At 66.1% G+C, this 24,437-nt stretch overlaps 1 protein-coding gene across 7 annotated transcripts in view; it reads right to left on the bottom strand.

Moving 5' to 3' along the window:
• Positions 1 to 24,099, bottom strand: part of AP3B2 (adaptor related protein complex 3 subunit beta 2) — a 38,999-nt gene extending 14,900 nt beyond the window's left edge. The window contains exons 1-12 of one of the 7 annotated variants that reach the window (XM_089781944.1): positions 23,915 to 24,099; positions 9,674 to 9,749; positions 8,360 to 8,434; positions 7,791 to 7,886; positions 7,000 to 7,160; positions 5,464 to 5,530; positions 4,971 to 5,153; positions 4,011 to 4,187; positions 2,668 to 2,765; positions 1,859 to 1,949; positions 1,443 to 1,514; positions 1,034 to 1,096 (exon numbers count right to left, since the gene is read on the bottom strand). In XM_089781944.1, coding sequence (XP_089638070.1) covers positions 1,034 to 1,096; positions 1,443 to 1,514; positions 1,859 to 1,949; positions 2,668 to 2,765; positions 4,011 to 4,187; positions 4,971 to 5,153; positions 5,464 to 5,530; positions 7,000 to 7,160; positions 7,791 to 7,886; positions 8,360 to 8,434; positions 9,674 to 9,749; positions 23,915 to 24,024 — 1,269 coding nt within the window. In that variant the 5' untranslated portion in view covers positions 24,025 to 24,099. Of the gene's footprint in view, positions 1 to 1,033; positions 1,097 to 1,442; positions 1,515 to 1,858; positions 1,950 to 2,667; positions 2,766 to 4,010; positions 4,188 to 4,970; positions 5,154 to 5,463; positions 5,531 to 6,999; positions 7,161 to 7,790; positions 7,887 to 8,359; positions 8,435 to 9,673; positions 9,750 to 17,210; positions 17,872 to 23,914 lie in introns of those variants that run through there. The other 6 variants (XM_075897513.2, XM_075897514.2, XM_075897507.2 and 3 more) reach the window with 6 other exon arrangements.
• Between the last annotated feature and the right edge of the window lie 338 nt (positions 24,100 to 24,437).

Here is a 24,437-nt window from a genome sequence, read left to right as displayed (position 1 = left end):
CCTCACCTGTGTATGAGGCCCGGGGCCATCTGGGGCACGGATATTGCTGGGGTGTCGTGAGGCTTCTGGCTGGCCCGGCAGGCAGCTGAAGCGCTCTGTGGGACTGATGTGTGGCCTAGTCTGGGGGCTAGAGAGAGCCCTGAATTTGAGCAATTCACCCTGAGCAGACGCCCTCAGCTGTGCCCAGACCTGGCCCAGTCCGTCACACCGTGCACGAGTCAGATTCCACGGGGAGACCAGCAGTTCTCAAACTGGGGGTCCTGACCCAATGGGAGTTGCAGGGGGGATCACAAGGTTATATTGGGGAAGTTGTGGTACCCTTACTTCTGTGCTACCTTCAGAGCTGGGCAGCCCGAGCGTGGCAGCTGTTCACTGAAGGCAGTGTCGCTGCCAGCAGCAGCACAGAGGTCCGGGTAGAAGTACGGCAGCCCCCCCTACAATACATTTGCTACCCTCGAACAATGCCTTGCTGGGTCTGGACCCTACAATTATACCACCGGGAAATTTCAGATTTAAATAGCTGCAGTTATGACATTTGAAACTCTATGATGTGAAATTGACCAAAGGGGCCGGTGAATTTCGGGGGCCCTACCCATGATGCATGCAGGAACTCCAACACTGAGGACATCCTGGGAGATGTAGTCACATCGGGGAGAACAGCCCACGGAGGAGAACGGGGATACGAGACAGCTGAACTACAACTCCCATGAGACATGGCGGCAGCATTTCCACATTGAAACATTCCATTTTCTCGCTCTTTCCCCCAACCCAAAGCCCATTTTCTGCCCAGCTCTGGCACTGGCTATGGCTCCCGGTGGGGGTGGAGATGAGACTGAGAGCAGGAGTCAGTGAAAGCCTTGAGATCTCGGGAGAAGCCTTATTTCCCATCGCTCTATTCAGGCAGCTCCTCCCAGGCTGTGAATGGTTCCCCCCTTGCTCGCTGCCAGGGGTGGGGCACTCGAGGCCGGCAACATCACCCCTGAAATGCTTCCATCTCTGCCCCGCGCTGCCCCCACCCCCCAGCCCTGAGTACCTGAAACTCCCGCAGGATGGTGGAGATGTTGGTTTCGTTGGCGAGGTTGGTGAGAACTTCCAGCTGGAGGGGAGGGAGAGAGCGGCACAAGCACTTGCATGTGAGAGAGGCGGATTTACCACCCAGCCCCCCGTGCCCGGAGAGACCAGCCCCAGGGACAGCGGGTCCTGCCCGTGGGGCAATGGAGAGGCGACAGAGCCCAGGCACAGCCGACCGCGTGTGCCTGGGCTCGGGGAGAAGGGAGTCACAGGGCTGGAAGGGCCTGCCCGTGGGGTCCAGAGGATCGGATGGTACTTCTCAGGGGGGTTGGGCAGATGGCCCGTGGCAGGGGTATTTGGGCAGCCTGGTGCCCAGGCTAGCCCTGGGCTGCGTGGGGGTGCCAAGCTGAGAACTGGCACATGGGACTCACCTTGAGGATCTTGATCTGGGTGGGGTCCGTGGACCTGATGTAGAAGCTCTTCAGATACGGCTCGAACATCCCCTGCAGGCACAAGGCAGCTGTAGCAGCAGCCCAGTGACGAGCGCAGGGCCAGCTGGGCTCGGGCGGGGACAGGGCAATGACCCAAGTGATGATGGGGGATTTCTTTGCAGCAGCGAGCGCTGGTCCCTATTGGAGGCCAGCTACTGGCCCAGACAGGCTGCTGGGCGGTCCCACATGGCACGGCGTGGGGGGGGCTAAAGTGACCTGACCCCCCCTGCGCTGGCCTGAAATGGGTCAGCCCCAAGCCCCAGACTTTGGGGAGCTCAGACCCGACCTCCCCTCCCCACCCCCGCCCCTAGAGCAAAGAGGGGCCATTTCTCAAGTGCAGGGCACCGGGAACTCACCCGCCGCTTAATGGACATGGTGGCCACGTTCTGCAGCACCACGTACTGCACCTCGCTGCCAGGAGAGAGAGAGGGAGAGCCGTCAGCCGGCCTGCGAGGGGTGGGCAGCAAAGAGAGTCCATGCCACAGGCTGCTCCGACACCAGCCCCCGCTGGGCCCCGGTCCCCCCTTCCTACTGACGCAAGGCCCAGGCTCAGGGCCGCTTGCGAGGTCTCTCCCTCCCGGCCTGACTGCTCTGGTCTCAGACACGTTGGCAGCCCCAGACGGAGCCGACAGGACCAGGTGGTCAGGCTGCCAGGCGCTAGCAGAGGAGCTGGGGTCCCTGCGCAGGCCCTGGTGGCCTGTCACGCACAGCACCGCCGCCGCGTGCCACAAGCCACGGGAGAAAGTCCAGGGGGCGGCTGGAGGAGCACGGGGGCTGTGGGCAGGGGTGGCCCGTGACTATAGGCCGACTCGGCTGTCGCCTAGGGTGCCGCCTTCAATGGGGCGCCCGAGGATGACGTCACGGGGGTGCCCGAGGATGACATCACGGGGGCGCCCGAAGATGACGTCACGGGGGCGCCCGAAGATGACGTCACGGGGGCGCCCGAGGATGACGTCACGGGGGGCGCCCGAAGATGACGTCACGGGGGCGCCCGAAGATGACGTCACTCCATTGACGGCCGTGCAGGCGGGGCACCGATCGCACGTGCCGCCTGGGGCGCCAGCTGCCGCAGCCGGCCTCAAGCCGCTCCTGGCTGCGGGGCGGGGGCGGGCAGGGGACAGGCGGAGGGAGGGGCGAAAGGTGGAGATGCTCCGGGTTTGCAGACCTGTGGCTCCTCAGGAGTCGCACCAGGGCCTTGGCAATGACCCCGACTTCGGCCTTGGGGGCCAGGTGGAAGTAGAGCTGAGCTACGGCCATCACCACCTGAGGGGAAAGAGACAGGAAGTCACGGGAGGGCACCACCCAGGGCTGGGGCGCCGGCTCCTGGCTGGTGGGTCCCATGTCGGTGCACTGCTCCTGCCCGCGTAGGGGATCCCCAGGCAGCAGCCAGCACAGGGCGGAGTGGAAGGAGCGCGCCAGCGGGGCAGGGTGCCTGGTGCTCCGTGGGGGTCAGGACAGGGGGCTCTCTGAGCTCAGAGCCTCGGCCTCCCCATTCGGACGCAGAGCAAGTCACAGGGGGCTCTGCCGCAGGGACACGGTGCATGGGGGCACGAGGGGACGTGTCCCACTGCCAGGTCTCCTGGACGCTGGAGGGCTCGCTGCAGCACTGCCGGTGGGCCTGGGGGCCTGCATGTCAGCGCAGCTCTGTGGTGGGGGTGGAGGGGGCTCAGGGCGAAGTGGGGCAGCACAGAGCACCTCTGTGGTGGGGGGCAGGGCAAAAGGGTCGGGGCTCACTGTGGTGCTGCAGCTTTGTGGGGCTGTGGGAGGAAGAGCAAGGGGGTTGGGAGCTCACCGCGGCCTTGTGGCTCTGTGCAGGGGGGGCAGAGCAAGACAGTCCTGGGCTCACCACGGCTTTGCAGCTCAGGGGAGCAGGGCTTGGGGCTCACTGCGTGTCGTGGCTCTAGGAGGGGCAGGGCTCTCGGAGGGGCAGAGCTCGGGGCTCACCGCAGCATTGCGGCTCTAGGAGGGTCAGGGCTTGGGGCTCACCACGTGTTGCGGCTCTAGGAGGGGCAGGGCTCGGGGCTCACCATGAGTCGAGGCCCTAGGAGGGGCAGGGCTCTAGGAGGGGCAGGGCTTGGGGCTCACCGCGTGTCACGGCTCTAGGAGGGGCAGGGCTCTAGGAGGGGCAGGGCTCGGGGCTCACCGCGTGTCACGGCTCTAGGAGGGGCAGGGCTCTAGGAGGGGCAGGGCTCGGGGCTCACCGCGTGTCACAGCTCTAGGAGGGGCAGGGCTCTAGGAGGGGCAGGGCTCGGGGCTCACCGCGTGTCGCGGCTCTAGGAGGGGCAGGGCTCTAGGAGGGGCAGGGCTCGGGGCTCACTGCATGTTGCGGCTCTAGGAGGGGCAGGGCTCTAGGAGGGGCAGGGCTCGGGGCTCACCGCGTGTCGCGGCTCTAGGAGGGGCAGGGCTCTAGAAGGGGCAGGGCTCGGGGCTCACCGCGTGTCGCGGCTCTAGGAGGGGCAGGGCTCTAGGAGGGGCAGGGCTCTAGGAGGGGCAGGGCTCAGGGCTCACCGCGGCATTGCGGCTCTGCAGCAGGGGCTTTGTGTTGCGCAGCAGCAGCCGGTGGTCGGGGTCCATCACGTAGGGCTTGCGCTTCACCAGAGAGGCTGCGTCCGGCTTGTCCTCCTTGGCGTCCTCCTCCTCCGAGCCGTAGAAGGCCTTCTCTGGGTTCTCCTCCAGCAGGGACTCCTGCCGGGCACAGGGGGATGCTTGGGGGGAGACAGCCCTAGCTCCCCCGCAGCAAACCCTGCGCTCAGCAGAGGCCAGGCCCAGCGAGCCCAGCCCCGAGGCACCGACCAGGTGCTGGTACCAACCCACCAGCCCCAGAGCAGCCCGAGACCTGGGGACAGGGCCCCGCACCAGTGAGGACAAGGGGAGGGGATCAGGGCCACTCGGTGAGCCCCAGGGGCTGTCCCATGGTGCGGAGGGGACTTGGGCTGGCCAGCATCACGCAGACCAGAGAGCCGTGCCCAGGGACTCCCGGAGCAAGCCCAGAGCTTCGGAAACACACCCCGTGTCTGTGCACAGCCTGTGTGGGACGCAGCCCCCCCACGCTCCAGCGGCCACTTTCCCGGCCTGCTAACCACACGGGCCTCCTTCCCGGCCCTCACCTGACAGCACCAGAGAGCCGCCTCCTCTGGTGCCCGTGGCCTCCGTGACCCCACGCCGCCCGCCCCCTCAGCCTCAGCCCCACGCCACCCGCCCCCTCAGCCCCGCGCCGCCCACCCGCCCCCTCAGCCCCAGCCCCGCGCCGCCCGCCCCCCAGCTCCCCCAGCCCCGCCCGCCCCCTCAGCCCCAGCCCCGCCCCGCCCGCCCCCTCAGCCCCAGCCCCGCCCCACCCTGCCCGTCCCCTCAGCCCCAGCCCCACCCGCCCGCCCCTCAGCTCCAGGCCCAGCCCAGCAGCACCAGGTGGTCCGGCTGCAGGGCCCGGCACTCCCGCGCCCGTGGGAACCGGCGGCCGGCCGCACTCACGTTCTGGTTGGGGCTGAGGAACTGGGTGCGCGCGTAGCGGGTCAGCATGTTGATGATCACCACCTGGCCCCACTCCTCCACGTCGATCAGCAGGTTGCAGAGCTTCCGGTAGTTCTTGTGGATCAGGTCGATGCGCTCGGGGCAGACCTCCTCGAAGGCCATGACCACGCTGCCTGCCACCAGCTGGGGCAGAGGGGAGAGCGGGGTGAGCAGGGCAGGAGGGCAGGCGACCGCCCCAGGGCCCCGGCCCAGCCCTGAGGAGGAACAGCCCCAGGGCAAGGTTTCCATCAGGAGCCCCGCTCCGCAGGCTCTGCCCCCGGGCACACGGCCTGAGGCTGGCAGCAGCCGAGCAGAGCGAGTGGGGGCCGGGTTTAACAGCACCCCACTGCGGTGGCAGGACGCTGCCCCTTTAAGAATCCATTTCCTGGGGCCCTAGAGCTACCCCCCGATGGGCCTTTGTCGGGAATTTGGGGGGGCCACCGCCCCCACTCACCGTGGTCTTATCTGACAGCAGCTTCTCTATCACTTCAATCAGCTGGTCCTTCTGATCCGAATCCAAGCTGCAAGAGAGTCAGCGCGGGGTGACGCGGCCGGCAGGGGCGGGGAGGCTGGGCCGTTGGTTCTACGCTCCTCGAAGGAGCCAGCAGCCCGGGGCAGGCCGGAGCGCTGGGCTTTGACAAGGAGCTGCCCAGCGGCCACAGTCTGGGCGGTTCCCCCAGCCCCAGCCCGCCCGGCCTGTATCACCCGCCCCGCCCCAGGGCCTAACACAAAGCGAGTTCAGCCAACACTCAAGGGGACTTGTCCCTCTTCCTCGCCCGTTGGCTTCCGCTGCGCTCGAGCCAGGAGAGCAGACTGGCGCCCGTTTCTTGCCCTCCCCCCCCCCACGGTTTCCATAGGCTGGCACGAGGCCAAGCTGCATTAGGACCCACTCGGCCAATCTCCTGCCTCACCAGGGCACGTCCTGCCGCGAGCCCAGAGCCTGTGGCTGCACCGGAGCGTCGGGGCTCGGATCCAGGCAGCGTGAACCCGATCTCCTGGGAACGTGTTTTTCAGAACTCCATCCCAACAGCCCTGCTGCATAGGAGGGTTCGTCCGACTTTTACCCCCCCACGCTCTTGGCCCTCGCGGCCCCCCTGTGGCTCTGCTTTCCCTGATGGCCACGTGGCAGCAGGATCTAGCCGCCCGTCAGTTACTGCCGCGGCATTATCCGGGCAGCCAGGGCGCGCCTGGCAAACACGCCGCTCGGCTCCTGGCCTCGCTTCCGGTGACTGCTCATTTGATGGGAGAAACGTCTCCCCCACAGCCCCTCCTGGGGCCTGCGGTTCCTGCCGGGGGAGCACTTCGGGGGGGGAGGGGGGCGCTCGAGGGCAGCAGGGGAGAGGAGCTCTTGGGCTCGCGTGTTTGTGTCCCCAAGGAGAGACCAGGGGGTCTGACCCCTAACGAACAAGCAACCGAATCCGCTGTCTGGACACAGTCCTTGTGCGGAGCAGGGTGTGTCTCAGAGCTGGCAACATCCTGCCTGGGGCGGCCAGTCCACCTGTATCCAGGCTCTGGCCACGAGCGCAGGCACATCTGGCCCTGGAGCCGTGCTCCTGCAGCAGCTCCCTGTGGCAGGGCGGAGAGGCGCTCGGGCAGGGAGGGGTGTGGGCAGGGAGGGGGTGCAAGTAGGGAGGGGCGCGGGCAGGGAGGGGTGACTTGCACGCCTGCTGCGCACATAAACCAACTCCAAGGCAGCCCTCCCACGAGCTCTGGGGGGCTCAGAAGCTCGTCTCTCTCCCCGCCAGCAGCTGGTCCCAGAACAGCTGTTGCCTCGTCTCTGCACCCACCCTGCACGGTGCGACCCAGGGCAGCCGCCGGCGTCAGTGTGTCGTTAACGGAAAGCCATTGGAACAGAGAAACTCAGTCGTGGGACACTAAGCCGGGAGGGAGTTTGCCCGCCCTGCGTAGCCGCGACTGGCCGGCCTGCGAGAAAGGGAAAACCCTGAGAACCCCGTGAGATGGGCGGAGACGCGGCCCGTCGGCCAGTTACCTGTACAGCTTGGGGATGGCGTGGGCAGCTGTCTTGCGCACGTACGGAGACATGTCCGACGCTGCCTCCTTGATGGCCAGCATCATGATGGGCACGATGATGGGCACCCGGATGCTGGAGAGGACCCGCAGGGCGCTGGCCCGGATCAGCTGGTTGGGGTCCTGCGGGGGGAGGGGGGGAACGGGACATGGGAGACAGCTCCAGGCAGGCTTTGCAGGGGAGCTGCGTTCCTGACTCAGGCGGCAGGGCGAGGGCCCAGCAGCACCCCTGGGTGCTGGAGGGAAGCCAAGGGACTCGTGCCACACCCACCACGCTGCACCCTGGGCCGTTAATGGGGGGTCCTGCTGGGCAGAGGGGGGGCTGCTCCCCAGGGCAACCCCAGAATCAGGGCTGCCGCCGCTGCCAGGGCACCACTGACTTTGGCCTCCCGGCCGGTCCTGTGGGGCAGGCCCGGGGCGACTCCTCGGCCAGCCGGAGGGGAGGGGGGAAGCGTGTCCGCACCTCGCCCTGGGGACGCCACAGCGCTAGAGCCTCCAGCTGCCGACGCCCCAGGGCTCTGTGTCTCCATGGCCCCGAGCCTGGGCACGGGCCTGAGGAGACCCGCGTAGGAACGTCCCTCCCTGCTAGGCCCTGTTCCGTGAGCCCGGGGCCACGTCGCCCTGGTCCTCGTGCTGAGCCCCAGCCGAGCCGGCCTCTTCTGCCGCTGCTGGGAAACCCGGGGGCCAGCCCTCTCCCCGCTCGGCGTGGGGCGGCCCCCGGCCCTCCAGCCCCCTCCGCCCGCGGCCCCTCACCTTCAGCCCGCGCTGGAAGGTGGAGATGGACAGCAGGGCCAGGTCCTGCTGCTCCTCCGCGTAGCGGACCAGATAGACGTACACCAACTTCTTCACCTGCCGGGGACACGGGCAGGGCCGGGCCCGTCAGCCAGGCTCCAAAGCCCTAGAGCCCGCGAGCGGGGAGCGAGCTGGGGGCGGGGATGAGGGACGCCCCAGGGACAGCGCTGTCCTTGGGCTGCTAAACACGCCTGCTGCTCCTCCCGGGCCCCTCTGCAGCCCAGGGGCTGGGGCCGGATTCTGGTGCCTCTGACGGTTCGGAGCCGTCCCTCGCCCGCCTCTCGCCGCTCAGCCTGTGCAACACCCCGCAGCCCTCCCAGCAACCCCGCGTGGCCATCGCTGTGGCAACGGGTCCCACCGCCGCGGGGCCCCTCGCAGCCAGCGTGCTGCTTGGCGCCCCCGACGGAGCAGTGTCCCGCCCGGGTGCATGTAGGCAGACCAGCCCCGTGCAAGCCCCAGTCAGCCCCCCAGCGGGTACCGCCCCCAGTGCTGCCCCCGGCTGCGGCTGTGACCCCGAAGGAGACCCTCACCTCAATGTTCTTGCAAGCCACGTTCTTCACCACGGCCGGGAAGAGGTCGGACGCGTTCTTCCCCCTGGCGATCATCTGGGGGCGCGAGAGAGGGGACTGAGACCCGGCCACACGTCTGCAGGCGTCCCAGGCCCCCTGTGCCCAGCACCTGATTTCCGCACCCCTGCAGCAGATCTGGGGGCAGAACTCAGGAGCTATGGGGCCAGACACACGGGGCCCCACCAGCTGGGCTAGAAAGCGCAACCCCGCCAGCGTGTGTGTGCACGTGTGTGTACAGCACCTAGCACACTGGGCCTTGATCCATAACTGGGGTCCCCAGATTCCATCACAACAGCAGCAGTAGGGGGGCTCACAGCCCCCCTTTAGGACACTACAGGGCTTGAGCACCCAGACCGCTGCTCGCGCTGCGCCCCTTTAGCAGAGAGCAATGGGTCACTGCCAACCAGCCAGCCGGCTGCAGCCCCACTCCCAATTGGGGGGGGGGAGGTTACTCTTGGGGCAGGAGGGCTCACAGAGCAGTGCAGTTTCGGGGAATGAGCTCAAGGAGCCCGTGCCTCAGTTTCCCCCAGTAAATGGGGATGCTGATTCTTATGGGCGAGGGCTATCAGCTGTCTAGCTATGAAGAACGATGTCGGGGTCCCAGCCGCTCAGCCAAGTCAGAGCGCGTAAGCGACCAGCAATCTGCCCTCCTGTCTCCCCCATGGGCCCGGGCACCACCCCGCAGCCGCAATGAGACCGCAGCTCACTGCTCCCAGGAGCCTAGACCAGGGCATGCCACAGGCAGAGCTGGGGGGACCCACAGGGACCCCGAGGTCTGTGGCCCCTGCCGTGCCAGGGAAAGGAGATGCACTCGCATAACCCTGAGACCTGCACCCGCACGTGGCAGGAGAAATGCCCCAGGTCCCTGGCAATTTGCCCCGGGGGAATCCCTTGCTGACCCCACACTTGGTGACCAGCGAGACCCTGAGCGTGAGAAGAACCAGGCAGCCAAGCCCTGGAAGAGACAGTGCTGGGAGCCAGCTCAGAGCCTGGCCTGCCCCATACGACCCCTCTGCAGCTGTGGCCGTCCCTCATGTATCAGAGGGAGGAGCCCAAAAACTCCCTTCTAAACCCAGAATGCAATGGGGGGAGAAGATCCCTTCCTGGCCCCTGAAGGTGGCTGGGTGAAACCCTGAAGCATGCGCTTGGGGAACATAAGGCATCAGGGAGGGAAACCGCACAGAGGGGAAACTGAGGCAGGGCCGGTTGCACATCAATGCAGATACTGCCGGGGCTGGGGCCACATCTCCCTCCTGCCCAGTGGGGGACACTCACAGCCACGATCCTCTTCATGGCCTCCAGCTTCAGAGAGTCCTTGTTACTGTCCAGCATCTCCTTCAGGTCGTCGTGTCTGCAAATCACAAGGAGGGGCAGCTCTCAGCCCTGCGCCGACGCAGCATGCGCCCCCCTCCAAGAGGGCAGGAACCCAACCCCCTCCCCACGCCCAGCCTCGCCCACGGTGAGAGGCCAGCTGATGAGGCTGACCCTCTAGCATACGGGTGCAACGGCTCTCCCCATGGGGGCCACCGAGCAGAGACCCAGTAACCACAGCCATGGCCACGCGAGGGCTGCACCACATGGGGGCTCAGGCTGCACCCTTTCTGCGGGCCTCTGGCTAAGCCGGAACCGCTCCTCCCAGTGTCAGAGCCAGAGCAGACACCCCTCTGCCTGGCCCTTCTCAGGAGCAGCTCTCAGCATTTGACAATCGCTGTGTCCCTGGCGAGGGGGGTACATCAGCCACCTATCCTGGATGGGGAAACTGAGGCAGAGGGGGCAGGACCGGAGCGGGCAACAGCAGGCAGGACTCCTGGGTGCTAGCGCACCGCTTGATGTCACACGGCGCTGTGTTCACGACCCCCCGGGAGTCCCGAGCATGAGGGATGCCGCCCTCCCCGGTGCGGGGCGCACATACACATCAGGACAATCAGACACGTGGGCATGCACAATGCGATGGGGAAGAGCCAATATGATAGAGGCATATAAAATCATGAGTGGTGTGGAGAGGGCGGATAAAGAAACGTTATTTATTAGTTCCCATAATAGAAGAACTAGAAGACACCAAATGAAATTAATGGGTAGTAGGTTTAAAACTAATAAAAGAAAGTTCTTCTTCACACAGCGTGTAGTCAACCTGTGGAACTCCTTGCCAGAGGAGGCTGTGAAGGCTAGGACTATAACAGAGTTTAAAGAGAAGCTAGATAATTTCATGGAGGTTAGGTCCATAAAAGGCTATTAGCCAGGGGATAGAAATGGTGTCCCTGGCCTCTGTTTGTCAGAGGCTGGAGAGGGATGGCAGGAGACAAATCGCTTGATCATTGTCTTCGGTCCACCCCCTCTGGGGCACCTGGTGTTGGCCGCTGTCGGCAGACAGGATACTGGGCTAGATGGACCTTTGGTCTGACCCAGTACGGCCGTTCTTATGTTCTTATGTTCTCTTGGGAAGGGCGATCATGCCTCGCCCATGGGAGGAGTCCACCCCGTGCCCACCCCCACAGTGCCCCCTGTGCAGCTGTGGCCGCCTGTCACGTTTCAGAGGGAGGAGCCCAAAACACCCTTCTAAGCAATGGACAAGGGGGGCTGCTGGTTCTAGAGTATTTGGGCTTCCAAAGAGCTGAGATTGGAGCCCGCCGGGTTCTGCGCCCGCCCCGGGGTACCCAGGTTCCGCGCCCGCCCTGGGGTACCCATGTTCCGCACCCGCTCCAGGGTACCCAGGTTCTGCGCCCCCCCCCCGGGGTACCCAGGTTCCGCGCCCGCTCCAGGGTACCCGGGTTCCGCGCCTGCCCCGGGGTACCCGGGTTCCGCGCCTGCCCCGGGGTACCCAGGTTCCGCGCCCGCCCCGGGGTACCCAGGTTCCGCGCCCTACTCTGGGGATGCCAGGAGAGTAACCGACCCAGCAAGGTTGGGGGAGCTTCAGAACCTTCCCCTGGGAGGGGTGAAGGATCAGGCCGGAGTCACTCGTCCAGGGGAAGAAACTGGGCTGAGCTGGCCCTTGGCTCCAGCATCTATGGGAGCCGGCCAGCGCCACCCCCCATTGCTACTGAACCTGTGCTCCCAAAACACGGCTGGGCTCGGACTCCCTCGGGGAGCCCCGCCTCTGCCCCCCGACAGCACAGGGCCAGGCTCAGGCAGCGTGTTCAGCGCCCAGCGGCCGCTTTCTCTCCCAGCACTGGCTTGAGAGGCCAGGCCGTGCAGAGGGAGGGGCCCGCTCCGAGCAGTAGCCTGCTGCTCCTGGCTCCGTCTAGGCAGGGCCATGTCACGAGCCGGCTGTCACAGCAGGGGCAGCTGCTGTGTGTGCTGGGAACGCCACTTGTGGGAAGACGCTGGGGGGGGGGTCTCACCACCTGCCTTGCTTGTATTTAGACTCGCAGCTGTGAGCCCCTTCCCCTCCAGCACTGGGACTTGGTCCGTCCTTCCAGCCGCCCCGACGGGAGCTAGTCCCAAGACCTGGCCCAAGGACCCAGCCCTCAACGCTCCCCCTTTCTAGAACAGGAATCCCACTGCTGGGACCACAGCAAGGAGGCTGCTCCGGGGATGGCAGAAGGGGAAACAGCCCAGAGAATCGCCTCTCGGTGCCACTTCCAGCAGCAGGGTTAGCTCACAGTGGCCGCAAGCCACACCAGGGCACGCCACTGCCACAGAGACAGAATGACACCCACGCCTTTCCGTGGCAGGAGACAGGCACTGCCCGGCCAGGCCGCAGAAGCGGGGTCTGCGCCGCTCAGCGAGACAGGGAAGGGCCGACTTGGTTGCACTCTGACAGCGATGCAACGGGACTGGAGATCTATCGTTTCAACAGATACAAGCGATGCTCCTGTCAAGCATTTCCCCCATTTTTAATCTATTTCAACGTGTGGGTTCGTGGAAAACGCTAGGGGGAGGCCAGACAATTCTTTAATGACAATAGGGGTTGAGATTCAGAAAGGCCGCGCTTTATAACCGTTAAAACGTAAATCGCCAGCATCACACGTCAAACCAGACAACGGAAACAGGCATTCAAGAAACCAGGCTCTAAAGTTCTCAGCAGCGTTTCTCTTCCTTTGCCTCTCTGGAAATTTAGATTAGTATCAATGGAACGATTTTTTCGTCGGGGTGTGTGTGTGGCGAAATTGACATTTCCTGATAAAAACCAAATCCTTCCAAGATGACAGGGTCGTTCTGACTAAGCCATCCAAGCCCGGCTACACCTATCTCCATGGGGAATGCATATTTGATAACAGAGTCTTGGATCTAGCCGAAAAAGGTATCACAAGATCCAATGGCTGGAAGTCGAAATGAGACAAATTCAGATGGACAATGCAGTGCGCATTTTTACCAGCGAGGGTAACTGACTGTCAGAACAATTTACCAAGGGCGGTGGTGGACTCGCCGGGACTGACCATTTCTAAATCAAGAAAGGCTGGCTGTGTACACAAGATCTGCGCCTGTCCAAGCACAGTCACTGTACGCGAACCTGGGAGTAATACAGGGACCCCCCCATGGCCTGTGTTGTACCGAGGTGCGGGGGGGGGGGGATACGAGATGATCACAGTGGGTTCCTCTGGCCTTACAGTTTGTGAAGCGATGGGCAGTGAGCACATGGAATACCGGTCTGGGGATACTACGGGGAGCCGAGGGGCAGAGCCAGGAAATCCCCCTCCACAAGGGCCACTCGCAGTCCTGGGAGCCCGTCTGCCCTGGCGCTTTGCACCCTGGAACCTACTGCGCCCGCGGGACGGGGGGTGTTTTTTCACACCCCTGAATGTGAAAGTGCGGTAAAGTGCCCATGGAGACAGGCCCTTAGTTTGGCTAGAGTCCAGTTCAGTCCTCACAAGCCCTCGCTCCCGTCTGGATACCGCAGGCGCCCCTGGCTCTGGACGCAGAAATGTGGGGCTGGGAGGGACCGTGGGAGTCCGTCTCTGCTCTGCGGCGGGGCCGGGCACACCCAGCCCGCCCCGGACACACTCGGGCCCACCGTGGCTCGGGGGTTCCACCGTCTCCCCAGGCAAGCTGTTCCCGTCTCACCGCCGGCGCCTTTGCTGCCGATTACGCCCATCCCTGCTCGCGCCCTCTTCAGCGCACATGGAGACCAGGTGACCACTGACCTCCATTAATAGCCCGTCACATATTTAAAGACTGTTGTCAGGTGCCGCCTCTGTCCCCCAAGTCTTTTCCTCAAGAGCCAACACGCCTGGTTTTTTAACCCTTCCTCCTAGTCTGCAGAGATCAGCCAGGCCCTCAGATCATTCAGCCCAGCAGCCATGCCAGGGGGATTACAAGTCCGCCCCACACACACGCCAGGCAGTGGCGGGAGTGTGAGTAAGTGGGCAAACAAAGCCCCACAATCTCCCAGGCCTGCGCGAACCCCGGTGACAGCCGCAGGGACCGCACTTGCTTGGTTTTACAGGGTCTCCGCACAGGCATTCCCTGGGGCTCGCTTTGATCCGCTTCCCTCGCCCCCCAAGAATTTCACAGCGGGGGGGGCTGGTTTTGAACCCCAAAGTTCAACACCAAACTTGGGTCCCACGTGCCAAGTCTCCCGGGAGACTCCACAAGGAGGCCAGATTTCAGCGCCCCCGCCTCTCCACAGACCCTAGTTCTGGGAGAGCTGGGCCCAGGCCAGGGGAGGGGGCTGGCCAGCAGCCAGCCCCACAGGCAGAGGAAAGGGGGAGGGGGAAGGCAGCCCCACAGCTCTGCTAATGAATTCAGTCTGCAGTGAAACCTGAGATCCCAGGAAAGCGGAGAGGCTCCCCATTGTAACCTCTGCTCTGCCCAGGCCCCGCTGCGGCGGGGAGGGGAGGTCTCGGTTGAACATGTGCTTGTGAGGGGCAGGAGGACGCGCGAGGGACTTTCGGAAGCTGGGCGGTGCCTTGCTCCCCAGGGCGAGGTGCCTGTTCCCTACCGGGGAGCAATCAGGCATAGGGGGGCACTGTCCACAGTCAATAAGGGGCAGAGATGGAGCAGAACTGCCCAGGTCCGTGGCAAGCACAAGGCCAGCCCCCTCCCCAAACCTGTCCCCTCTCACGGAGCACCAGTGCCCGGGGCTGGCCCTTGGAGGAACCCCACGCCAAGCACAGCCGACCCCTGGAGCCCGGGGGCCAACGTGGGCAGCGTAGCCTGGGATCAGGTGTGGGAGTGGGGTCTCCCAGCCCCACCATGGGGCAGCCCTCCCCCCCCCCGGCACCACGCTGCAGAACCTGGCCCAGCCGGGCAGGGGGAAGCTTAGCAGGAGTCACGAGGGCAAAGGGGCCCATGAGACCTAGCCCCCCAGCAGACTCTGCCCACAGGAGCAGGGCCCAGGAGGCTGCAGGGCCGTCCCTGTTGGCCGGGGAACCCAACCCGCCACCCCTGTGCAATATTCATCCGCTGTCAGCAGTCCACGGAGAGCGGCATGAAAGGGAGCCCAGGCCGGCTGCCATGGCAACCCCGACGCTGGGCTTCTCCGATGTCGATTCCAGTCACGGCCCTGGGCGGCTGGGGTTACACGGGGGGGTGGGGATGGCGGAAGGCAAGGGGCCTCTGGGGCCGGGGGATCGGGAGTCCCACATGCGCTGAGTTTGCTGGACCTCAGCTGGGCCCCTGCCCCCAGGCCCGTTGCCCCCGCCTGGCGCTGGGGCTCTGAGCACGGAGCCATTTGGCAACAGACTCGGCACTGGCCGTCGACATGGGGCCAGGCCCCCACCATGCTGGGCGGGAGCACATCAGCATCGGTTAGCCTCCGGGCTGCCCCCGCAACCGCGTCTCTTTTGAACCCCCCGTCCCGCCGTGAGCCGGGGGCAGAAACTCCCCAACGCGACCCACCGGGGTCGGAGCGCGGGAGTCGTCACGCAGGGATCCCCAGGCAGACGCGATTCCCGGGGACCAAACCAGCCAGCGCCTCAGCTGGTGTCAATCAGTGGAGCCAACAACGCGCCCCCGTGGGGAGTCAGGTCCCAGCGTTTCACGCCGGACGAGGGTCCTTTCCTGAGACAGTCCCCCGACCGGGCACTTTCCAGCCGAGCACTAGGGCAGGACTCCATGCGCCAGGGCCTTCCCAGTGAGCACGCCCCAGGCCCCTACGTGCACAGCGGTTACAGGGGACGAAGCCAGCCCAGCGCGTCCAGGGAACAGGAACTTTCCAAGGGCAGAGGGCTCCGAGCCGGAGCCAGACTCCTCAGAGCGCGCGGAGGTTGGAGCCGGGAGATTGGCGGCGCAGGACCCGGCTGGGTTAGAGCAGAGCTGGCCCAAGCTACGGGCTGATCGGGCTGCCGCCCGGGGCGCCCCATTGTAGGGGTGCCACGCGGGGCTGCCGGACCGGGTGGGGGTGGGGCCGCGCATACACCGGGTGCCCGGGGGCGGGGCTGCGCTCCATGGGCTCGGGGCGCACGAACGGCTCCGGCCGGCCCTGGGTTAGAGCTACGCATGAGGGGGGCCAGCTGGGGCTGGGGTTGGGAGTTGCCCCTTCTAGCTCCGATGCACCTCCCCCCACGTGGAACCAGTAACACACGACAGGTGTTAGCTTGGCAGCCCGGACGGGGAAGGGTGCACAGGGAGCACCCGGCTCCCAGCGGGACAGCAGCAGAGGAACGAAGGATCGGGCCTGAGCCAAGCCCCCAGAGCACAGGGAGATGGGCCAGACGCAAGTGTCTCCAGTGCAGGCCAAACTGGAATTCTCCATTCAAACATCCCAGGCCGGGGGGGTCAAATGCTGGGACCCAGACTTCTGAACCGGGTCAGGCTAAGCTGGGCCCCTATTCCAATCACCTGTCCAAGCTCGGGACTTGGCATGGCTCCAAGGGAGCAGATCTGGGGCAAGCTCCCCCCGACGAGCAGCACGCTTCCGCAGCTCCTCTGGGGCAGGGGCTCAGGGGCCCAGAGCCTCCCCCACGGGGAGTCACAGCTTCGGGGGTGGCTGAAGCGGGAGCACGACACTGCTGAGGGGCTGCGGTAGAGTCCTCGGCGGCCTCCCTCCCCTGCCCACAGGTGCAGGCTGGGCGAGCGACGCAGGAAGAAGGCACCCGAGCGGGCGCGCCAGGCAGCCAGGGTGCGGCAGGGCTGGCACGGAGCAGCCCCGAGGATGCAGGGCCGAGTCGGATGAAGGGAGACAACACGGATCCCACTGGGCCAGCTTCACCCGCACCCGCAGGGAGGGGCCCCTCGGACGGCTCCGTGGCACGGCAGCGTGGCCTGGGCCCCAAGGCTCAGAGGTGCTCCACTGGCTCTCGTTCAAGCTGTACCCTTGTGTGTTACCCAGCAGTGCAAGCCCCCCCTGTAGGCAGCCGCAGGCCCTCCCCCCGCACTCCCTTGTGCCTCCCCTGCATGCTCCCATCACCCAGCAAACGCCACCGGAAGCATGCGTGGAGTCCCTGAAGCGCAGGCCTTTGTCTCCCAGCAGCCATGACCCACACACACATGCGACAGCTCCTGTTACAGTCCAGCTAGGCCAGATCCTCCAATGGCCACACCAGGGACAGTGGAAGAGTTAGACAGGGTGGAGGTTGGAAGGGCAGACCCAAGGGATAGGGAGCTCCCCTAACATCACTCTGAGGGGGAAGTGTGGAGAACTCCAGCCCCCTCATCCCTCCCTTAGTGGGGATCAGGGGTTTGTGGCAGCAGGAAACCCACTCGCAATTGGACAGGGGCAGAGTCTCTCTAGGAAGAGGCTCCTCCCATCTCATCCCACTGCTGCCACCATCCAGCTGAGCTCTTAAGAGGACCAGGTTGCTACTGTTTTTTTCCTAAGGGGAGGATGGTTTTGTGTTCTCCAAGCACCCCCATTCCTTCCCTGCCCCCAGCCTCACAAGCGAGGCCAGTCCAAAGGGAATGAAACGCTCCCTCTCCCCGCCAGTGGCCCTACCGTAGCGGCTGTGTCTGGCTGCTACCGGTGCTGTTCTCTGGGGCAGCCTCCTGCTCTGGCGACTTGAGCAGACGGAGCTCGTCAGCCTGCATGGCGCTGTACCAGGCCTGCTGCCCACCGTCAGGCGCCAGCACCGGGCTCTTGGCCTCTTCTCTCGCCATCCCCTGCTGAGACCTCACCAGGTTCACCGCGCTGGCCGGCAGCTGCAGCAGCTTCTGCATCGGGTTCATTGTGGCGGCCGGGTGGGAGGCGGAGGCAACAGGCAGATGCAGGTGATGGACCCTCACCGACAGGGACACGGGTTCTTCGGCAGTCCCTGTGCCAGCCCCCAAAGAGTTAACCTGGCTCCACCGGGGGCCCCGGCACAGCCAGGGGCTCTCTGCCCCCTCCTCCCCGGCGCCCCTCTGGGGATGTTGGCGCGGAGCCTGGATCCCGAGCAGGCAGGCGCAGTTCAAGGCATGAGGTGGGAAGGCAGCGAGGAGTGGGGGCCGGCGGCCTGCAAGGGGGGCATGACAGTGGGGGAGCAGCTGGGCTCCCTGGATGGCCCCTCCTGCCCCGGCAGACGCCCAGCGCAGCCACGTTTGCAGGTCGGCTCTGCTAGGCTCTTGTGACTCAGCTCCCCTCCGCGGGCAGCCCCCCCGCTCCCGGTCCCGGGCTGAAACCTGATGCTGCAGCAGCCGGCAGGCAGCTGGAGAGGAGCCCTTTCGCCTGGCCTGGCTTGCAGCGCCTCCTGCTGGCCACACACACACTGGCACGCAGCAGGAGCCAGCCGCAACCTCCCAGCCCGCCCCATGCCCTGTGGGGACAGAGGGCAGACCCCAAGCACGTGCCAGCGCGAAACGTGACCAGCCACCAGCTCCCGCCTATGGCCCAGGCAGGACAGGCCACCCCGCACTCAGCTAGCTGCAGGGTGGGCCTCCCAGAGAGACGAGGGACTAGAAGGGCCATAAACCCTCACCCTGCAGGGCTGACCCTGCTCTCTCCCTTACGGGCTCGGGGGAGACGTCCAGGGGGGCAGATCACCCCCACCTGCCACTGCCGGGTGCCTGTGCCCTCCCCAAAGCGGGGCCGGCGGGACGGTGGGTCTGTGCCCGTCTGGCGATGCCGCTGTGCACTGAGGTACCCCAGAGGGACGCCCACTCCTGCCAGAGGTGCTCCTTCCAGGGGGCCAGAGAGCTGTCTCTATAGGAACCCCCCTGCTCACTTCTAGCCTGGGGCCAGCTCTTCTGTAGGCCAAGGCGTCTCGTGGCACCTTGGACCCTCCAGCGTCAGGGACACTGTGCTGGGCTAAGCACCGGAGCCAGAGGGGAGCCTGTGGAGAACGCCCCCCGCCCCAGAGAGGTGAACTTTGTGCACTAGCGCCCACCGAGCCGCCCCAGCCAGAGCTCCAGAGAGCAGGAAACCCCGCGGCAGGCTCGGAGCCGTCCGCGAGTAGGCTGGGGGGTCCTGGTTCTCATTTCCCATTCACGGCAGCAGGGCTCCTGCAGCGGGGGTCACGGGGAGTCACCTCGCCGCCCATGAGGGCCCGGCACACGGCAGCACTGGGACAGGAGGGAGCTGGAGCTGGGTGGGTGGCTCTGGAGCCAGCCTGGGAGCAGGGAATGGGATGGGCAAGGGGGCAGCTGTGGCAGGGGACCCGAAAGCAGCTCTCAGGGGCTGGCCAGAGGGAGAGGCAGGACAGGAAGTTGCTAGGACAGGGGCTGGCTTAGGGGGGCCTCCAGCAGGCATCACCGCCTCTAGGACACCCTGGGCCCGGAGCTGTGGCTCTAGCCCAGGCAGAGCTCCCCCTGCCAGGCCCACACACAGCCAGGCACGGAGCCATTCACAGAGCCGGCACGGCCGCCAGCGCTGCCAATGAGTGGAGCTGAGGGGGTTCGACCTCCCCGACCTCCCCGGTCCTGCCACCCGTCCCCTGGGCACGCCTCCCCGGATAAGGGCCCCGTTAGACACCAGCTCGGTTGGTTCTGTCAGAGGGAAATGGCACCGGCCAGCGTGCTCCCCCCCCCCGTGTGTGTAGCTCCTACTCCAGGGCACTACATGGCGCCGGCAGGGCCCCGCACGCGCACGCAGGGCTGTCGCTACAGTCACGCTACAGCTAAGACCCTGCACACGTCACGCGTCCTGGTGGGGCTGAGGGCTTTGCCCTGGTCACACCGGGAGTCCATGGCAGAACCAGACGGGACTCTCCGGAGTCCCCGCACAACGGACCCATAGCCCCCTCTCCCTCTGCCCCTCACCCCAGCCCCTGGCCCCTCACCCTGTCTCCCTCTGCCCCTGGCCCCAGGCCCTGGCCCCTCACCCTGTCTCCCACTGCCCCTCGCCCCAGCCACTGGCCCCTCGCCCCCTCTCCCTCTGCCCCTCACCCTGTCTCCCTCTGCCCCTCGCACCTCACCCTGTCTCCCTCTGCCCCTCGCCCCAGCCCCTGGCCCCTCACCCTGTCTCCCTCTGCCCCTCGCCCCAGCCACTGGCCCCTCACCCTGTCTCCCACTGCCCCTCGCCCCAGCCACTGGCCCCTCGCCCCCTCTCCCTCTGCCCCTCACCCTGTCTCCCTCTGCCCCTCGCCCCAGCCCCTGACACCTCACCCTGTCTCCCTCTGCCCCTCGCACCTCACCCTGTCTCCCTCTGCCCATCACTGCCAGGACCCACCAATTCAGCCTTCCCAATGCCCCTTTGCACTGAGACCCCAGGAGCGCCCCCAGCCCCAGCACTGCACCTGGCCGCCCTCGACTGCCCCCTGCTAGGAGCAGACATGCTCCTGCCTCGTGAGGGCAGCCCCCCGGGGAGCCGGCCCAGGACTCTGCCGGCCCAGAGCCTCGCGTCTGGTCCCCGCCTGCCAGCCCAGGCTGGCCGAGACGGAGCTGGGCAGAACTCGCTGCTCCATGCCATGCGGGGGAGGAGCCTTCCCCAGCCCGCCCCGAGGACAGCAGCCGAGTGCCTGACCTACACGGGGCTGAGCGCGCTGGGACCCTGCATCCTGCCTACACCAGCTGCCCTGCAGCCACACGTACCGTGCGGAGCAGGGGTCCGGCTGGGAGAGAGACAGCTGATTCCCCATGCCAGGAACACGCGCGGCCCAGCTGTGTGCGTCAGATGGCCCATGTCCTCCTCCACGGGCCCCTTCTCCCCTGAGCAGCCAGCCCGTAAAACGCAAACCCAGCAGAGCCCTGCGTGGGCAGCAGGAGCTCTGGTGGGATCCGTCTAACCAGCAGGCAGCCAGCGCCTCCTCCCCTCTCTGTCCCCTCTTACCCCAGGGGTACCAATACGCAGTAAGCTGGAGGCGGTTTCACGCCCCACTGAAATGCAGCTAGCTCTGGGGTAGAGCGCGGCCGGGGGTCTAGAGCACACGGACACCCAACCGCGTGGGACAGGCAGCGAGGAACACCATGGCCCGCAGCGGGGGAGGTAACAGCTGGAGCGGCGCACGAGCAGGCAGGCTCGGGTTTCCATCCAACAGCACGGGGCCCCCCAGCTTGTAGCATCAGCGCCACACGGACGGGGAGGCGGCGCCGCCGGGTGATCCGCAGCACCGTCCCTGCCCCAGCTGGCTCTGGCAGGAGGCTGCTCTCTAGCCCTGCCACACCGCCGGGCGACAGGCAGACAGCGGCTGACAGACCACAGGTGGGCGCTGGGTCAGCAGCGTCCCGGTGGGGGGGTTGCCCCTCAGAAGATGGGATGGGGCAGATGGGTAGGGCCACCCCAGCAGGCTCAGGCGCTCGGCTTCCTGGCAGCGGGCGCCGGTCAGGAAGTCGGTGCTGACGCGGGGGGGGGGGGGGGAAAAGGCGCTGCGGGCAGGAGTGAGCTGTCCAATGTACCGAAGCCGTTGCCTCCCGCAGGGCTGGGAAGGACGCATGGATCCGTGCCCAGGGACGTAAGCTGATCCGTGCCCTGATCAGAGCAATCTGGGGGGAGCCAGCCTGTAACCGACCCCCCAGTGCAAAGGGACACGGGCTGGTGAGACGGCCCAGGGACCCTGAGCCCAGCAACCTGCCCGTTGTGCTGCACCACAGCCCTACCGAATCAAACCCACTCCGGTGCACAGCCCAAAGCACAACCCAGGCAGGACAGGCGTCTGCCCGGCTCCTTCACGCCCGCTGCAGGGCGCTCAGACTCCACGTGACGAGGCTGCGGAAGAACCTGCCCCGAACGGATGCAGGGAAGGGGTGGAGAAAAACAGGCCTCGCTCTGGGACAGAGAACCGGCCCGAGTCTCAGCATGTGGCCCCTGGAAAGCTGGGTCTCCCCGGGGCATTCCCAGGCGCTCTCTGCCCCGATCAAGGGGGCCTCGCTTGCAAATGGCCACACGCCCCAGCCTGGGGCGAGTGCCAAATGGCCTGCTGGGTGGGACGGCTCGTCAGCAGCTCCGGCGGAGCCAGTGCTGCCAGGCCCAGCTGGCAGGAGCGAGCCCCAGGGGCCAGAAGCAGCCAGAGTGAAATGGAGGGGAGCAGAGGCCGCAGGGGCAGCCTGTGCCTGAGGACGCGGGACGCGTCGCTAATGGAGATCGCTGGCCTCCAGAAGGGCAGGCCGGATCCTGTGTGCTTCCCGGCACTTAGTGCAGGAGCCAGACGGGCGTCAGAAACGCTGCCCCCCGCCGGCAAGAAAACGCCCAGCCGGGGTGAGAGCCGGGGGCGGGGACAAGCGGCTGGGTGTGTCCGAGCAGACAGTCCCAGCCAACAGGTGTCGCTCAGTTAACTCTGCCCGGTGCTGCCACCCCCGCCCAGAGCCAAACATTCACCTGAGTAGTGACAGGCAGCCGCATGCGCCCTGCCCCTTCCCTGGTGGGCCCCCCGCACCCCGCTGCCCAGGCTGCCTGGCGCTCTGCACAAACCATCTCCCACCAGCGTCTGCTCCCCCTGCCCGGCCCTCTAGCCCTGGTGTTGGGGTTCGTAACCCCCTTTCACTGCTGGGGCCCAGACAGGCCCCCCCCCATGCCAAGAGCCGCATGGCTCGCCCCAGGGGCCCGCCAGCCCTCCCACTGCCCGTCTGACACCAGCGCTACGGCCCGGCTTGAACGCAGCGCCCCGATGTACACCCCCCCGACGGGAAAAGGGGGGGGCCCAACCGTCCCTGGCCAATTCCCTGCAGCTTGCAAGTCCCAGACCCTGCCTCTCTGCACACAGCTGGTCACTTCGCCCCTCCGATGGGTGGGCCCCGAGAGGCCTCTGCGGCCTTGTGCCGCTGGGCCGTAGGGTGGCTTTAAGGCCCCATGAACGGTGGGAAGCCCAGCAGGGCTTCCGGCTGATTCAGCCCTCGGTGCAGCAGGTAGGAAGCCCCCCCGCCGCCACACTGACAGCCCAGATTTCCATCAGCATCCCGCTGGCCCCTTCCCTTCCTCCCCAGGCAGGCCGCCAGGGTCCAATCCCGTCAGCACAGCCGGCGGCGCTAATCCAGATTTACAGCGAGACGAGCCTCGCCCTCCAGGCTTTTCTGCTGGGGTCACTGCAGAGGGTTCCCAAGATCCCTAGACAGAGCCGGGACACAGGAAATGGCCCCGAAACCATGAACAGTAAAACATGCTCCGCACCAGCCCTCCCTCTGGAGTTGCAGGGGCCTCCGGGAGGGGCAGCAATCTGCAATATGGCTGGCCGGGACTTCACCATGGCACAGCGCTGTGACAAAGCCCGGTACCGGCTGGAAGGGACTAGCCGTCAGGCGGGGGATAAGAGCAGCGGGAAGGGCCCAATTTCCTGGTTCACTGCAGCGTTTCCAGCCCCCTCGCCGCACAGATTGTTCTCAGCCGCTCAGCCTGGCTCCAGGCAGCCCCCCCGACCCCCTTCATGCCAGAGAGTAGATCACAGGGGACGTGTAACCGAGCCGGGTGAAATCCTGGCCCCATCGCAATCAATGGCAGCTTTGCCTTTGATTTCTGCAGGCCCAGATTTCCCCCGGGGAGGTTCAAGGCCTGTCACACAAACTAGATATTGGCTGTCTTGTTACGGTGACACACAAGCAGGTGCACTGTGGTTACGGTGACACACAAGCAGATGCACTGTGGTTACGGTGACACACAAGCAGGGCACCGGACGCCTGGTTCTTTTGTCCCTTCCCAGGACAAGCTCCGCGTGCAGAGATCGGTTGCGACAGGGCTGTGCCTTGCCGCCTGCGCCCAGCAGCGCGTTTCTCTGCTCATCACGCTGCCGGCAGCGCCCAGAGCCCGGCTGCCCTGGCGTCACGCTGCCATTTGGGCTGGTGACCAGCCATGGAATTGGCTCCAGGCTTCACGCAGGCTCGGCCCAGGGCTGGCTGGGTTCTCCTGGGAAAGCAGCTCCGACTAGCCCAGGCCACCCCAGCGCCGGCGAGAAGGGCCCTTTGGAAAACACAGGCGGGGGCCCGGGGCCTGTAGGATCCAGCTGCCTGCAGAGATCCGGTACAGCCAAGATGTGCTGCTGCTCTGCAGGGCTCCAGCCCCAGCCCCAGCCTGGCTGGGCGGTTAGGCCTGGGCTGGGAAATCAGAGCCAGGCGCAGGGGTGTCCCGGCCCAGCACCCCCACGCCCGGCTGTAGGGTTCAGCCACAAAGAGCATCTGGCTGGAGAACAAAGGCAGGTGCGGCCGCTTGCTCAGCAGGCCGGGGATCAGCCCCCCCCCGTCTCCAGCCCCAGGGGGCTCCGTGCATCTGCCCCTACAACGCCCCCCCCCGGTGCATCGCTCAGCGCCCACAAGCGCGGCCCAGCCCCTGCGCTGCGATCCGCCCCCGCCCCCGCCCCGCACCTTTTGTAGTCCGAGGAGAAGATGCCGCCGCTGGCCGGGTCGTGGCCGTACTCGGGCTCCCCCAGGCCGGAGCCCCCCTTCTCCTCGCCGTAGGCCGGGCTGGCGGACATGGCTGGAGCCGGGCGCAGCGGGGATGCGCGGGGCGGGGGCGCAGCGGAGATGCGCGGGGCGCAGCGGGGATGCGCGGGGCGGGATGCCGCAGCTGATGTCAGCGTCATGTGGCCGCAGCCTGCGTCGGCTGGGAAACCCCAACCCCCACCCGGGGGGGGGGGGATCCTCTTAAAGGGGCAGGAGGCGGCTGGCGCGGGGCTGGGGGACAGAAAAGCTCCAATGGGGGGGAGGGGCAGAGGCAGCCTCCCCCCTGGAGGACCCCGGCATCTTGTCAGAGGCTCAGGCTGGGCCCCAACTTTCCAGCCCAGTTTTTCCCCAGTGAAGACGGGGGGGGGGGGGAGAGGGGGTTCGCCCGGGGCAGGAGGGGGCAGCAGGCCCCACCCCGCGCTGAGGCCTGGGAGACCTGCCGGGA

Source organism: Pelodiscus sinensis, chromosome 14 (genome assembly GCF_052426305.1).
Source record: "Pelodiscus sinensis isolate ZL-2025 chromosome 14, ASM5242630v1, whole genome shotgun sequence".
NCBI classification, from domain to species: Eukaryota; Metazoa; Chordata; order Testudines; family Trionychidae; genus Pelodiscus; species Pelodiscus sinensis.
The sequence above is the reverse complement of the archived record's forward strand: the minus strand, read 5'-3'. Positions and strand labels throughout refer to the sequence as shown.